Source organism: Trichechus manatus, unplaced genomic scaffold (assembly GCF_000243295.1).
Source record: "Trichechus manatus latirostris isolate Lorelei unplaced genomic scaffold, TriManLat1.0 scaffold00112, whole genome shotgun sequence".
Classification (NCBI taxonomy): Eukaryota; Metazoa; Chordata; class Mammalia; order Sirenia; family Trichechidae; genus Trichechus; species Trichechus manatus.
In genome coordinates, this window is record NW_004444048.1 from 8,677,296 (window position 1) to 8,693,919 (window position 16,624).

At 35.3% G+C, this 16,624-nt stretch overlaps 1 protein-coding gene across 3 annotated transcripts in view; it reads right to left on the bottom strand.

Annotated features, from left to right (window-relative positions):
- IPO8 (importin 8) overlaps window positions 1–16,624 on the bottom strand; it is a 66,811-nt gene that overhangs the window by 25,956 nt on the left and 24,231 nt on the right. For 2 of the 3 annotated variants that reach the window (XM_023738068.1, XM_023738071.1), the window contains 5 exons: window positions 16,394–16,519; window positions 12,250–12,316; window positions 7,231–7,356; window positions 6,470–6,567; window positions 2,711–2,806 (listed from right to left, as the gene is read on the bottom strand). In XM_023738068.1, coding sequence (XP_023593836.1) covers window positions 2,711–2,806; window positions 6,470–6,567; window positions 7,231–7,356; window positions 12,250–12,316; window positions 16,394–16,519 — 513 coding nt within the window. The remainder of the gene's footprint in view (window positions 1–2,710; window positions 2,807–6,469; window positions 6,568–7,230; window positions 7,357–12,249; window positions 12,317–16,393; window positions 16,520–16,624) is intronic. The other variant, XM_023738069.1, reaches the window with a different exon arrangement.

Sequence of the window (16,624 nt, forward strand, 5' to 3'; positions counted from 1 at the left end):
AGTCTCATGTATCTACTTGAGCTAAGAAGCACACTCTTCACAAGTATCATTTTATGTCCCATAGTCCAGTCTAATCTTTGTCTGAAGAGTTGGCCTCAGGAATGGTTTTAGTTCTGGGTTGACAGAGAGTCCAGGGTCCATGCTCTCTGGGGTTCCTCCAGTCTCAGTCAGACCATTAAGTCTGCACCCCACTATTCTCCTGCTCCATCAGGGCTCTCTGCTGTGTTCCCTGTTAGGGTGGTCATTGGTGGTAGCCGGGCACCATCTAGTTCTTCTGGCCTCAGGCTGATGTAGTCTCTGGTTTATGTGGCCCTTTCCGTCTCTTGGGCTATAACTTTCCTTGTGTCTTTGGTGTTCTTCTTTCTCCTTTACTCCAGGTGGGTTGGGACCAATTGATGCATCTTAGATGGCTGCTTGCTAGCTTTTAAGACCCCAGACACCACTCACCAAAGTAGGATGCAGAACATTTTCTTAATAAATTTTGTTATGCCAACTAACCTAGATGTCCCCTGAAAGCATGCTCCCCAGACCCCTGCCTCTGCTACTCTGTCCCTCAAAGTGTTTGGTTATATTCCTACCTGTGATACTTTTAAGACTAGGACTTTACAAAGAAGAGATGACCAATCTGATTAAGTCTATAGTAATTTCTTATGTTCTGATACAGAGCATTCTGTGTTCTGATTTTACAGCACAACACATATAGGAAATAGGCTACATTAAAAATTATTACCATGGTCAAATAATTAACTGTGGATCAATTAAGCCATAAGAAAATGTAAAGTAAGCTTGAAAAGTTCCTTTTAAGAGGTTTTACAAATAAAAGTCCTCATTTTTATCAATCAACGTATCTCTACTATTACATGCAAAGCCATTAGCAACACAGAGAAATCTTGAAGTTTTAAAACTAATAATGCTAAAATTACTCCTTTACATTATTTAAAACAAAATCAAAGGACACCATCAAGAAAGTGAAAAAACCCACTGAAAGAGAACATTTTTGCAAACCATACATCTGATAAGGAACTTGAATCTAGAATATATAAAGAACTATTATAACTCAACAATAAAAAGACAAATAGCCCAATTTAAAAATGTACAGAAGATCTGAATAGACATTTCTCCAAAAAATATATAAAATGGCCAACAAGCACATGAAGAGATGCTCAATATCATTACCTATCAGGGAAATTTAAATAAAAACCACAATGAGATGCCATTTCATACCTATAGAATGGCTATAATAAAAAAGACAGATAATAACAAGTATTGGTGAGAATGTGGAGAAATTGGAACCCTCATACACTGCTAATGAGAATGTAAAACAGTGCAGCAACTTTGAAAAACAGTCTAACAGTTTCTCAAACAGTTCGAGTTACCATACAACCCAGCAGTTCTACTTTAAGGTATATACTCAAGAGAAATAAAAAAAATATTGTTGTTATTGTTATTAGGTGCCATCGAGTCAGTTCCTACTTATAGCACCCTATGTACAACAGAACAAAACACTGCCCAGTCCTGCACCATTCTTACAATCATTGCTATGCTTGAACCCATTGTTGCAGGCACTGTGTCAATCCATCTTGTTGAGGGTCTTCTTCTTTTTACCTACTTTACCTCAACATAAAAAAAGCAAAACTCCTCACAACTGGACTAATAAGCAACATCATGAAAAAATACGACCACACAAAACTTGTACACGAGTGCTCATAGCAGCATTATTCATATTAGCCAATGTGATACATCCATACAATGAAATACTATTCAACAATAAAAAGAAATGAAGCACTGATACATGCTACAACATAGATGAACCCTGAAAACATTATGCTAAGAAACTGGTCACAAAGGATCACATATTGTATGATTCCTGTCATATTAAATGTCCAAAAAGGCAAATCTATAGAGAGAGAAAACAGAATTGGGATTGCCAAGGGCTGGGGGCTCGGAAGCAAATAAGGATAACTACTGCTAATGGGTACAGGGTTTTACTGGGCAGGAAGGGTAAAAAATGTTCTAAAATTGATTGTGGTAGTGGTTGCACAATTCTGTGAATATACCAAAAACCATTGCATTGTAGACTTTAAGGGGGTGTATTACATGGTACATGAATTATATTTCAATAAAGTTGTTATTAAAAAAATACATGGAGCAAAAATTATAGAACTGAAAGAAAAAGAGACAAATCTACAATTATACTTGAAAACTAATACCTTCTCAGTAAGCGAGTATCATATCAGCATAGTATAAAAAAATTGAATTAATCTTGTTGAAAATTTGTTAATACTTTTTGAATTGGTCAAGAAAAACATTTCTTTTTATTTTTCCTCTTTTTGTACAGTATCTTAACTTCTGGTTAGAAAAGATAACTGAATTTAAATTGCATACACAAAAATAAAGTGAACGTATACATCTCTGGGAATTCAACTGAGCAGAATTTATACACTTATCTCCTTCATTACTTTTATTGATAACTGCTTAAATTATTTTTTAAATTATTATTATATTTTTCCATTTATCCATTTCTCAGCCAGAATGCAAGGTATAATTTCCAAATTGAATGGGTGTTTTTCCTTATCATTTAAATAAGATTCACACCAGCAGCCACAAACTATAGATTCTCTTTTCAATTTTCTATCATAAACAAAATGCTAATCAACCATATAAATTTTAAATGCAAACATCAGTAAGATACTTTCCACACATACAATACCTGATCAATTCCCCTTCCTTTGCACTGAAGAATAATGACTTCTAGAAGTTTGGCTGCATGACATTCTGCATCTTCTCCTGCATCTCCAGACAGTACCTGCAGTAATTACAACAATTTAACTTCGCAACCAGTGGCATTAAACAAAAAAACCCATTGCCATCAATTCCATTCTGACTCACAGTGATCCTACAGGACAGAGCAGAACTGCCCCCACAGGGTTTCCAAGGCTGTAAATCTTTACAGAAGCAGACTGCCATATCTTTCTCCCACGGAACAGCTGGTGGGTTCGAACCGCCAACCTTTTGGTTAGCAGCACAGCGCTTTAACCACTGTGCCGCCAAGGCTCCTCTAGTGGTATTACATGGAGTTACACGGAGTTAACTAAGTCTACATGAAGCTATTATCCTGTATAAACTCAGCCACAGAGATCATAACTGCTTGCTTTGCAAATTCACCTTGCCAATCCAAACGAAGGTCAAAAGAAGCAACATCTGTCTATCCACTCTATTCTAATTCCTTAAAAATAAAGAGTAATAATTCACTTATTTGAAAATACTTTGGATTAATGAAGTAGGCTACTTGAGTTAATTGACCAAATAAATGAAACTTCTCTTTAAAGGCAGCAAAACAACAAAGCAATAAAATGTAATTAAAAGAAAAACTAAATAACCTCCTACCAAAATAATAAAACCTTTTATTTTTCTGTTCCTTTTGAATGCTTTTCCACATGCACTTATTTTTGTCATAACCACCATAATTTTGTATTACACGTTTCATTTTCTCCACATGAAAAAATTATAATTAGAAGTATCTTCCATTGACTTTATAATCACTTAGGACTATACAGTATTACAGTAGATGGTATAACAAAGTTTACTAGTTCCCCTACTGTGAGGTAATTTATTATTGTAAACAATTCTCTGGAGCTCTGAAGGTGCAATGGTTATGTGCTCAGCTGCTAACCAAAAGGTCAGAGGTTAGAACCCACCAGCAGGTCTGTGAGAGAAAAGACCTAGTGATCTGCTTCGGTAAGATTACAGCCTTGGAAACCCTATGGGACAGCTCTGTTCTGTCCCAGAGGATCACTATGAGTTGGAATCAACTCAATGGCACACAACAACAACAAACAATTCTCTAATGGACATGTTTACGCATAAAATTTGGAATATAGTTGCCTTATAATAAGGTTCTCAGAAAAGAGTTTTCTAGATTATAACATGCTTATATTAGAAATTAAGAAACATGAAAAAATTAACAAAGGTCCAAACACAAGACATAAGAAGATGAATAGACTTAACCCAAAGAAATAAAGAGAATAGAAATTACTAAAAATAGAAAAAAATGAGATAACAGAGAAACCAAAAGACTAACAACGTAGATAAACTTCTGCCAAGATTATTTAAAAAAGCAAAGAAAAATGAAAAATATTAGCAATGAAAGAGATATTAACTACAGATAAAAGAAAAATAAGAAAATACTATGGATAACACTATATTCTTTATATATTTGAAAACTCAGATGAATTTGGTAATTTCCTGGAAAAATATAATTTAAAAAAACCAAAAAAGAAATTCCAGATAAAGATGACAGATTGAACACTCTCATTAACTTCATTCTCTCTCAAAACTCCATTAAAATGACCATAAAGGCATTTTAAAGGCATAAACCCATAAAGACAGGGAAAAGGAAAAGACAGCAATAAAAAGCTAGAAAACAGATGGATCAGTGACAATTGACTTAGTAGAACCAAGAATGCTAAATTGTAAGCAGGTAGGGGGCAAAGCCAAGAATCAACCCAGTTTGCATAAAAATAAAATTCTCTCTCTAAAGCAATGTATCTAGATTCTAAATGAGAATGGGCTCTGGAGCCATAATGCCTTGGTTCAAATCCCAGCTCTGCACTTAACAGCTGTGTTTTTAGGAAAGCTACTTAATCACTCTGTCTTACTGTTCCCATCTATAAGATGAGGATAATAATAGCACTTATCTTCATGAGGTTACAATGATACACAAAGGGGAAAAAAAAAATTACTCACTTTTCCCAAAACTGTCTTCCTTTTTTTTTTTTTTTTTTTTAAGGCCAAAAGAGGGGAAACAAAATATATTTTAGTCATTAAGACTCTGCTGTGGAACCAAACTACTTGGATTTAAATCTGGCTCCAACAGATAGTAACTACGTGACTTTACTAAATCTCAGGTAGAATTCAAGAAATTGTGCCTTGGTTTCCTCATTGATAAAAAGGGCTACTTTTGTTACAGTGTTGTGAAGATTAAGTAAGTCAATATGTATAAAGTGTTTAGGAAATACCTGGTATACAGTAAGAGTTCAATCAATATTAACTGTTATTAAAACAAAGAATATATATTTTAATACTTGCTAAGTATATAGACATCATTGTATCAATTTTATATTTGTTACAATACAGAGCAGCTGTGAGGCACTACTGGACTGTGTTGGACTTGATGTACTTTCAACTCTTACGCTTTCTGCTTCCCCTGTTCTTTCACTAGCAGCTGTCTCTATAATCTAAAAAATAAAAAAAACCTGAAAATTGGCCAGGTAATTATGATTTCAGAAGCTAGTATCACAGAGCTTAATTAGTCTTTAAAAATCACTATTCATCCACCTACCCCCTGTGAAGAAACTTACTGACTTTCCAAAATCTCCCACGCTCTTTATAACTAAACTGGGACCTAAGCCAGGTATACTGATTACTGGTTCAGAACTCTTCAACAGGTCCTAGCGCATATCTCTTCAAAAACCAAAAAAAACAAAACCCATTGCCGTCGAGTCAACTCCAACTCATAGCAACTCTTCAGGACAAAGTAGAACTGCCCCACAGGGTTTTCCAAGGAGCAGCTGGTGGATCTGAACTGCCGACATTTTAGTTAGCAGTCATAGCTCTTAACCACTGCGCCACCAGGGCTCCATATAGAAAGGAAAATGTGTTGTACACTATTTTACCCCAACTCTAAGCCAAACTTCTTGGCTTCTGGCTACTTGAGATTTCTAAAATCTGCCTGCCAGCTTTATGCAATACAATCACATAAGCATGATATGTAAAGTATTATATTTATGTATATACATATATTCATCTAAAAGAGAAGAAAACGTTCAATCACTAGACAATATCATGTATCGCTGACACCATGCTATAACCAATACAGGGCCAAATCTAACATATGGCAAAGATAATGTAGTAGATAATCATGTTTGTATGTAAATATAAAAGTAGTCATTATATGGATTATAAATTATTTTATGTTGAGCTGAATGATGCTGTTTTTCTCCAAACATTACATTTTTTTTTTTGTCTTATGCTATGTGTTTAAACTTACCTACATCTCTTGGTTTCTAATACGTACATCCAATTAAAAAAATCAATGTCATTCCTTCACAGATCTACAAACTATGTGATATGACTGGTTAATTTATCTAGCACTTTTCTTTAAACAAGTAGCAAATTTGTATTTTTGAAAGGAAAAAAAACACACACAAAGAAAATTATTTACCCTAAAAATTATAAAATAAACAGCTATAAAAGTGGTGAACATTCGTACGCACAATACACAACATGAAATTTCCAGATTACAACAATTTCAAATTTCCAAGTTCCATTTGAAATACAAAATGATAAATATATTTTGATGAAGGTAATATAGAATGCAATAACTAAGAAACAAACTGAAAGAGCTTCCTGAAGTAAAAGCTCTCAAACATTAGTAAGAACTACTAAGAACTGATGAGGATGTGCTTACCTTTCTACACATTGTAAAAAGTATTTCTAAATGCTTTGGATTTGATAGTAAAGTATTTGTATCTATTGTCACATAATTATGCAGGAGAGGCATCATGTCTAGAAAAAGAAATTTAAAATCGCAATGAGAAATGAGTAACAGGAATAGAAATAAATTACTCCCACTGAAATCACACTCCTGTAGCATCCACACATTGCTATTCCCTTGCAACCACAAAATATTGGAAATAAAAGTGATAAGTCCACCCTATTTATAGATGAGAAAAATGTGAATCAAAAAAATAAAAATGTTCACCATTTATTACTCTGAATTTTTTCTTCTCCATAGCACTCATCACCATCTGACATACTGAATATTTTCTTGCTTGTTTATCTGAGTGTTTCCCCACCCTTTCTTCTCCCTCCACTAGAATTTAAGCTTCAAAAGGGCAACGGCTGTCCATTTTGTTCACCGCTGTATCACAGAGCTTAGACTAGTACTTGGAATATAGTAGTTGTTCAAAAAACATATATTGAATCAATGTACAGATAAATATGCTCTGGTTTGCAAACTGATTTAAGATGCAATAAGTAAGAAATGCAGAATACCTTCTATTGCCTACATTCCTAGGGCTGAAGAAAACTGCTACAATAGTCCCACCCTTTATTTGACAGGGAAAGGACAATTATTTTCTGATTAGTACTGGAATCATGTATGTCTTTATTTCAGGTGTTAAAGAAAATATTTAGATATACAAAAGCAAAAATACCTCAAAACCATACCTGTAAAATATTCAAAACAATCCTGCTGAAAAACTTCATATAATATACCTAGAAGCTGCCACATTTGAGGGGAAATACTATGACAGGTTAAACTATATGCCAATGAAAAGATTTCTTCATAAAATTCTAAAAAGAAGAAAATCTCTAGTTAGAATGCTAGGAAAAAGTAAAAGTTAAACAAAGACTCCACAGAGGAAGATTTAAGTGATATACTCATACATATTCCTTTTATATCTAATGTACGTAAAAGTATATAAATTTTTTCACAAATATTAGAAATGCATGCTCAATTTTTTACCACAAGAGTGAACATTAAATAGTTTGGAAGCTACTTCTCTCAGGTAGTAACAAGTTTATTTTTCATCGTTTTCTCAGCATAGTATAGTGTGCATCTCCCTCATGCCCACATGAATTGGGGCTGCCATCTTCAAAATGTTCGGATACTATGGAAAAGTAGCCTCCCTACAAAATTCCCATCCGTGTGTAACATCTAGCACTAGCTACTGATTCTATTCAGAAATTAGGCACTATAACAGACAATCAGACAATAACTAGTTCATACTTATGACAAGAAACATGCCTGTCATTTCTATCTTTTAATCCCAGATTAAAGAAACCTTATCTGAACTTCATACCAGTTCATTTCCCAAAACTTAAAACTGTCTCTCCTTTAAAAATTCCATGGCCAAAAATTCTTAATCCGATACATTATATATCTAAATGGAAATACAGATACCTGACATTAGCACTAACTACTGATACTATTCATAAATTGTTGTTATTATTGTTAGGTGCCATCGAGTCAGTTCCAACTCATAGCAACCCTATGTACAACAGAATGAACATGTCTGGTCCTGTGCCATCCTCACAATTGTTGCTATGTTTGAGCCCATTGTTACAGCCACTGTGTCAATCTATCTCGTTGAGGATCTTCCTCTTTTTCGTTGACCCTCTACTTTACCAGCATGATGTCCTTCTCCAAGGACTGGTCCCTCCTGATAACATGTCCAAAGTATGTGAGACAAAGTCTCGCCATCCTTACTTCTTTTTTTTTAAATTTTTTATTGTACTTTAGATGAAAGTTTACAGAATAAACTAGCTTCTCATTAAACAATTAGGACACATATTGTTTTGTGACATTGGTTGCCAACCCCACAACATGTCAACACTCTCCCTTTCTCGACCTTGGGCTCCTTATTACCAGCTTTCCTGTCCCCTCCTGCCTTCTCATCCTTGTCCCTAGGCTGGTGTGCCCATTTAGTCTCATTTTGTTTTATGGGCCTGTCCAATCGTTGGCTGAAGGGTGAACCTCAGGAGCGACTTCATTACTGAGCTAAAAGGGTGTCTGGGGGCCATACTCTCGGGGTTTCTCCAGTCTCTGTGAGACCAGTAAGTCTGGTCTTTTTGTGTGTATGTGTGAGTTAGAATTTTGTTCTACATTTTTCTTCATCTCTGCGCACAACCCTCTACTGTGATCGCTACTGGAGCAGTTGGGGGTGGTAGTCAGGCACCATCTAGTTGTGCTGGACTCAGTTTAGTGCAGGCTGTAGTACTTGTGGTCCATTAGTCATTTGGACTAATCTTTCCCTTGTGTCATTGGTTTTCTTCATTCTCCCTTGCTCCAGACAGGGTGAGACCACCAGAGTATGCCATCCTCACTTCTAATGAGCATCCTGGCTGTACTTCTTTCAAGACAGATTTGTTCATTCTTCTGGCAATCCACAGTACATTCAATATTCTTCACCAACACAATAATTCAAAGGCATCAATTTTTCTTCAATCTTCCTTATTTATTGTCCAGCTTTTGCATGCTTATGAAGTGACTGAAAACACTATAGCTTGGGTCAGGTGCACCTTAGTCCTCAGGTGACATCTTTCCTTTTTAACACTTTAAAGAGGTCTTTTGCAGCAGATTTGCCCAAAGCAATAATACATTGTTTGATTTCTTGACTGCTGCTTCTATGGGTGTTGTGGACCCAAGGAAAATGAAATCCTTGACAATTTCAATATTTTCTCCATTTATCATGATGTTGCTTATTGGTCCCGTTGTGAAGATTTTTGTTTCTTTATGTTGAGGTGCAATCCGTACTGAAGGCTGCAGTCTTTGATTTGCATCAGTAAGTGCTTCAAGTCCTCTTCACTTTCAGCAAACCAAGTTTGTGTCAGCTGCATATGGCAGGTTGTTAATGAGTCTTCCTCCAATCCTGATGCCACGTTCTTCTTCATAGAGTCCGGCTTCCTAGGATTATTTGCTCAGCATAGAAACTGAATAAGTGTAGTGAAAGGATGCAACCCTGATGCACACCTTTCCTGATTTTAAACCTCGCAGTATCCCCTTGCTCTGTGTGAAAGACTGTCTCTTGTCTATGTACAGGTTCTATATGAGCACAATTAAGTGTTTTGGAATTCTCATCTTCACAATGTTATCTATAATTTGTTACGATCGACACAGTTGAATGCCTCTGCAGAGTCAATAAAACACAGGTAAACATTTTTTCTGATATTCTCTGCTTTTAACCATGATCCCTCTGACATCAGCAATGATATCTCTTGTTCCACGTTCTCTTCTGAATCCAGCTGGAATTTCTGTCAGTTCCCTGCTGATGTACTGCTGCAACCACTTTTGAATGATCTGCAGCAAAATTTTACTTGTGTGTGGTATTAATGACATTGTTCGATAATTTTCACATTCTGTTGGATCACCTTTCTCTGGAATGGGTACAAACATGGATCTCTTCCAGTCGGTTGGCCAGGTAGATGTTTTCCAAATTTCTTGGCACAGATGAGTGAGCACCTCCAGTGCTACATTTGTTTGTTGAAACATCTCAATTGGTATTCCGTCAATTCCTGGAGCCTTGATTTTTTGCCAATGCCTACAATGCAGCTTGGACCTCTTCCTTCAGTACCGTCGGTTCTTGATCATATGCTACCTCTTGAAATGGGTGAACATCGACCAATTCTTATTGGTACAGTGACTCTGTACATTACTTTCATCTTCTTTTGATGCTTCCTGCATCGTTGAATATTTTCCTAGTCGAATCCTTCAATATTGCAATTCAAGGCTTGAATTTTTTCTTCAGTTCTTTCAGCTTGGGAAATGCTGAGCATGTTCTTCCCTTTTGGTTTTCTATCTCCAGGTCTCTGCACGTGTCATTATACTACTTTACTTCGTCTTCTCGAGCTACCCTTTGAAATCTTCTGCTCAGCTCTTTGACTTCATCATTTCTTCCTTTCGATTTAACTACTCTATGTTCAAGAGAGAGTTTCAGAGCTTCTTCTGACATCCATTTTGGTCTTTTCTTTCTTTCCTGTCTTATTAATGACCTTTTGCTTTCTTCATGTATGATGTCCTTGATGTCATTCTACAACTCATCTGGTCTTCGGTCATTAGTGTTCAATGCGTCAAATCAGTTCTTGAGATGGTCTCTATATTCAGGGGGGATATACTCAAGGTCATACTTTGGCTCCTGTAGACTTGTTCTAATTTTCTTCAGTTGCAACTCGAACGTGCATATGAGCAACTGATGGTCTGCTCCACAGTTGGCCCCTGGCCTTGTTCTGACTGATGATATTGAGCTTTTCCATCGTCTTTTTCCACAAATGTAGTCGAATTGATTCCTGTGTATTCCATCTGGCAAGGTCCACAAGTATAGCCACTGTTTACGTTGCTGAAAAAAAGGTATCTGCAATGAAGAAGCCATTGGTCTTGCAAAATTCTGTCACACGGTCTCCGGCATTGTTTCCATCACCAAGGACGTATTTTCCAACTACCAATTCTTCTTCGTTTCCAACTTCTGCATTCCAATCACCAGTAATTATTGATGTGTCTTGATTCCATGTTTGATCAATTTCAGACTGCAGAAGTTAGTAATAATCTTCAACTTCTTCATCTGTGGCGTTAGTAGTTGGCACACAAATTTGAATAACAGTCATATTAACTGGTCTTCCTTGTAGGCATATGGAAATTATCCTATCACTGACAGCGCTGTACTTCAGGATGGATCTTGAAATGGTCCTTTTGACGATGAACGTGACAGCATTCCTCTTCAATTTGTCATTCCCAGCACTGCAGACCAAACGATTGTCTGATTCAAAATGGCCAATACCAGACCATTTCAGCTCACTAATGCCTAAGATATTGATCTTTATGCATTCTATTTCATTTTCAATTGCCAACTTCCAATTTTCCTAGATTTGTATTTCCTATATTTCATGTTCTGATTATTAATTGATCTTTGAAGCTGTTTCTTCTCATTTTGAGTTGTGCTACATCAGCAAATGAAGGTTGAGAAAGCTTTACTCCATCTCCATCATTAAGGTCGACTCTACTTTGAGAAGGCAGCTCCTTCCCTAGTCGTATTTTGAGTGCCTTCCAACCTGAGGGGCTCATCTTCTGGCACTGTATCAGACAATGTTCTGCTGCTATTCATAAGGTTTTCACTAGTCAATTTTTTTCAGAAGTAGACTGCCAGGACCTTCTTCCTAGTCTGTCTTAGTCTGGAAGCTCCACTGAAACCTGTCCACCAAGGGTGACCCTGCTGGTATTTGAAATACTGGTGGCAAAGCTTCCAGTATCACAGCAACACGCAAGCCACCACAGTAAGACAGACTGACAAACACGTGATGGATTCAGAAATTAGGCACTATAATAGACAACTAGACAATAATTAGTTCATACTTCTGACAAGAAATATGCCTATCATTTCATATTTTTCAATCCCAGATTAAAGAAATCTCATCTGAACTTCATACCAGTTCTCCATTTCCCAAAATTTAAAACTGTCTATCCTTTAAAAATCCCAAGACCAAAATTTCTTAATTGAATGCATTATGTTTACCTGTAAATGGAAATATAGACACATAACATTAGAAAGTATATTTAAAAATTGAGAGAGTGGAGGTTTCTCTTTTCTCTAAGTTGTCCATTTTATTGACTTTAAAAGGCTAAAAATGCACTTTAAGTTTATAAAATTAGAAAAAAATTCTCAATTTACCTTTTTACTCAGACTTTGAACTTACCGATTATATGTTTACGTAAAACAAGATCAATGATCTGTAGACAGATATTTTCTAACTGTTGAGTAACCTAAAGACAAATTTTAAACATTTAATTTAAAACATGATAATTCTTAAACATTTAATTTAAAATATCATAATCATTCTTAAATTAATACATAAATTTAACATTATCCCAATAAAAATACCAGCAAGATTTTTTTGGGAGGGAAATTTGACAAGTTTAATTCTAAAATTCATGTTAAAAAAAGGTATGTAAGAATAACTAGGAAACTCTGAAAAGCACACTAACGATGGGGTTGAGGTTAAATATACAATACCGTTACAAATTAAATGAGTTCCTTACCTCACGTTTTATACCAAAATAAATTCTTAAGGGATCAAAGATTTCAATGTGAAGAATTAAACTATAAAAATACTAGAATAAAAAGAATTTTTATAAATATTGAAGAGGGAAAATTATTCAAAGCTCAAAAATCAGAAATAAAAAAAACTGATCCATTTGGTTACAAAAATTAAAAATTTCTGCATAGGATTAGGGGAGTCAAAGATAAATGAAAAAACTAAGGTGAAATATTTTCAACTGGTATCACAAAGATCAAATTCCCCTCACATGAAATCAACAGATCGACAGAAAAATAGGCAAAGATTATGAACAGACATTTATAGAAAAAGAAATACAAATAGGCCTTAAGCTTATAAAAAAAAAGTTCTCTCATGCATAAAAAGAGAAATACAAATCTAAAGTACAAGACTTACACTTGCACTGCTGTACAGTGATTTAAGGAATATCAATTGGTATATGATATGAAGAACATTAGAAAATATATGCAAAAAAAAAACAGTTAAATAAATTATATCCATTACAGGGAACTAGTTAAATAAATTTGACACACCAGGCAAGGGGATATTATGCAATCATTAAAAACATGTAACTTTACTGATTGATATGGAAGGATTGCCAAGATATATTAAATAAAAAACGGCAGATGGAAAAACTGTGTATAGTTATTGTTTTTATAAAAGAAAAATACACACTCACTTATTGCTTATATATTAATAGAAAAACCTCTGGAAAGATAGATAAAACCTGGTGAAAGCAGCTGCCTTCTGAGAGGATTAGATGGCTAGGGAGCTCTCCAGGAAAGTGAAATTTCTCTGAGTATCTTTTCCCATCGATGAATTTTTCAAAATGTTCGTATTATTTGCTTTTTAAATAAGTAAAAATTAATATCCATCGTGGGTTATATTTTTCATCTAAAGATCCTATTTCAACTGAGCATATTCTTTTAATACTAAGCTTAAACTATTGTCTTTAAGTTCAAATGATCCAAAATTTTTCAGTTTTAAAGAATCCGTCAAGATTCATATGTTATAAACATCTATTTTCTACTTCTAGTTTTGCTTTTGATACATTAAGTATTTGTACATGTACTCATACAATGTGGTTTTTCCTTTTAAAGAAAAAATTCGTTTTTAAAGTTTGCTTTTCATAAGTCAACGTTCAAAATCATAGGACCAACAGTTAGGAGATCAAGATTCCAGTTCTGATTTTGTCTCTAATTTTAATCTATGTACTTGGTAAAGCCATTTAGCTGAAGACTAAGTTTTTCATCTGTAAAAGGAAAGCTGAATTTGAATAGTGCTTCCCAAATTTTAACCTATGCCTCTCTTGGTAGTCTCGAGTTCACATGTTCCTTTAATGTTATTTGAAATTCAAAATAAATTCACTATAAAGAGAAGAAGTATCAAAAGGACAAAATGTTGTTTTGTTTTTGAACGAATGCTGCTGCTCATTCCACCTCTACTATTCCATGTCCTTCCTCCCCTCCCTGCCCTACCTTCACACACATACTTGGGAAAATTGGACTATGTGATTTCTAAGGTTGCTTCAAATCTAAAATACAAATTTCACATACAAGGTCAAAAAATTATTCTTAAGTATACTTGCTGTAATTTGGAACATCTCACTGTTACCGAAAGGCCCTTACAGTTTCAAAAAGGAAGGACACAAAAATAAAATAATAAATAAGGAAATAAAAATTCACATTAAGCCTTCTAGGTGAAGGAAGACCTGTCCAGGAGAAGAATACTGAACCATTTTTAAGAACCTGGTAACTTTCTATTGGTATGTGATAAACACAGGATAAATCAACAACCACAATGTTTAGCAGTGCTATTTAAAGAACTGGTATCTGCTTTCTAAATCCTTGCTCTATGAAACAAGACTTGTCATCAGTGGCATCACTGGGGGAGGTGGTACAGGGGATGCAGACCATACCGGGTGTCATGGTTTGAATTATGTCCCCCCAAAAAATGTGTGTATCAATTTGGCCGGGCCAGGATTCCTGGTATTGTGTGGTTTTCCTATATGTTGTAAATCCTGCCTCTGTGATGTTAATGAGGCAGGATGGGTGGCAGTTGTGTTGGTAAGGCAGGACTCAGTCTGCAAGACTGGACTGTATCCTGAGGCAATGTCTTGAGATGTAAAAGACAGAAGTGAGCAGAGAGACAGGGGGACCTCATACCATCAAGAAAACAGTGCCAGCAGCAGGGTGCTTCCTTTGGACAGGGGTCCCTGCACAGAGAAGCTCCTAGTCCGGGGGAACACCGAAGAGAAGAAGGCCGACAGAGAGAAAAAGCCTTCCCCTGGAGCGGATACCCTGAATTTGGACTTTTAGCCTACTTTGACTATGAGGAAATAAACTTCTCTTCATTAAAACCATCCACTTGTGGTATTTCTGTTGTAGCAGCACTAGACGACTAAGACACCGGGTCACACTGTTAGAGGGGGTGACACCAAAATGACTGTCTATAAAAATACCCCAGTAGTTAGTTATAACAACAAAAACATTTTCATAAGCCCAGCTTACAAGTATCTATATACCTATAAGGCTAAAATTCTATGCTAATTTACTTTTTGAATCTTCTAATGTGCTCCGGTCAGAGCTGTCTTTATTACTCAATTACAATGACGCTTCGAATCACGCAGTTTTGTCTGCACACGCTACAAGGACAGGCTGTTGTTTTTGTTGCCGCTTGTGTTTTTATAGTCATGGATTTTGTCAAATTTTCTGGTGTTTTAGCTGCAATATTTTGTTAATTAGTATTTGTGAAACTATATCAATAAGTTTTTTGAGAATGAAGTACTAACTAAAAGAAAAGAAGGAATAATATATGGGAATTACAATTTACCAGTAATATTAGCACAAAAAACATTTCTAAGGATTCTGTATGGTCTGGTACGGGAGGAGATCCATGGGGGGAGGGAGTAACACCATGAGTTACTGTACTGGGTGACACCAACTGGGTGACACCAACTGATTGTCATCACTGCCAAACAAATCCATTTGTGCTCATAGAAGTAACAAAAACAAATCTGAGTTAAGGACAGGCCATGTGATACTTGAGGAGGAGAACAGCAGGTTTTAAATAGGGATAAACTCATAGCTTATCAGAATGATGTGACTACAAATTCAAATCTATAACTTAGTAGCTCTGACTACAAACTCAAATCTACAACTTACTAGCTCTGTGATCAAAGACAAGTCTCTTCAACATATGTGAATCTTTCTTTCTACTTCTGCAAAATGGAGCTACCATTACCTGCTCTATATACACAGTGGTATTAGTAAGATCGTATCGACTAAAGGATATGAAAGCACTTAATAAACATCTGCACAAATTATTATCCCAATTTTGTTCTGGAATTCAGTTTACAATGTTTTTAAGCTCTTTACCCCTTCCCTTAAACACTATTATATTACTTAAAACTTGCTACTGTGATTGTATGGCTGCATGTCACACTCTACTAGGAAGACTGGACTGAGTAATCCCAAAAGGTAGGGCTCATGTCTTACTCAATTTGGTTTATTTTCCAAAAACCTAGCCTAGTGTATAGCATATGTGATGAATTTAACTTAATTTAATAAAAAGGGATATATACATACTTTAAGAGCACATATATATTAAAATGATTAGGGGGGAATATTATACCTTGAAATTTTGAGGGCAATTTTTTAAACCTAGCAACATAACTAAATAGCAATTTAAAATTCAAGATTTTAAAATTCATGCCTATTAATCATATAAATTTCAGTTAATGTTACTATGATGACATAATAAAATGTAAACAAAGAAATTCTACCTCTTTATGATCTTCTACAACTGTCAAGATAGTATCAATGGTATGTAAAATTCCCATAGCCATTACTGTCTTGTCTTCAACTTCTTCATATTCATCACTTTGAAGAACTTTTCCAAATATCTCTGCCTATAAAAATAAGATTGAAATACTCAACAACTGGTATTGTTATATCCCCCTACTATAGTAAGTTAGCAAGAACTTCTAGTCCTTTACAAAAAACGGGCAGTGTCA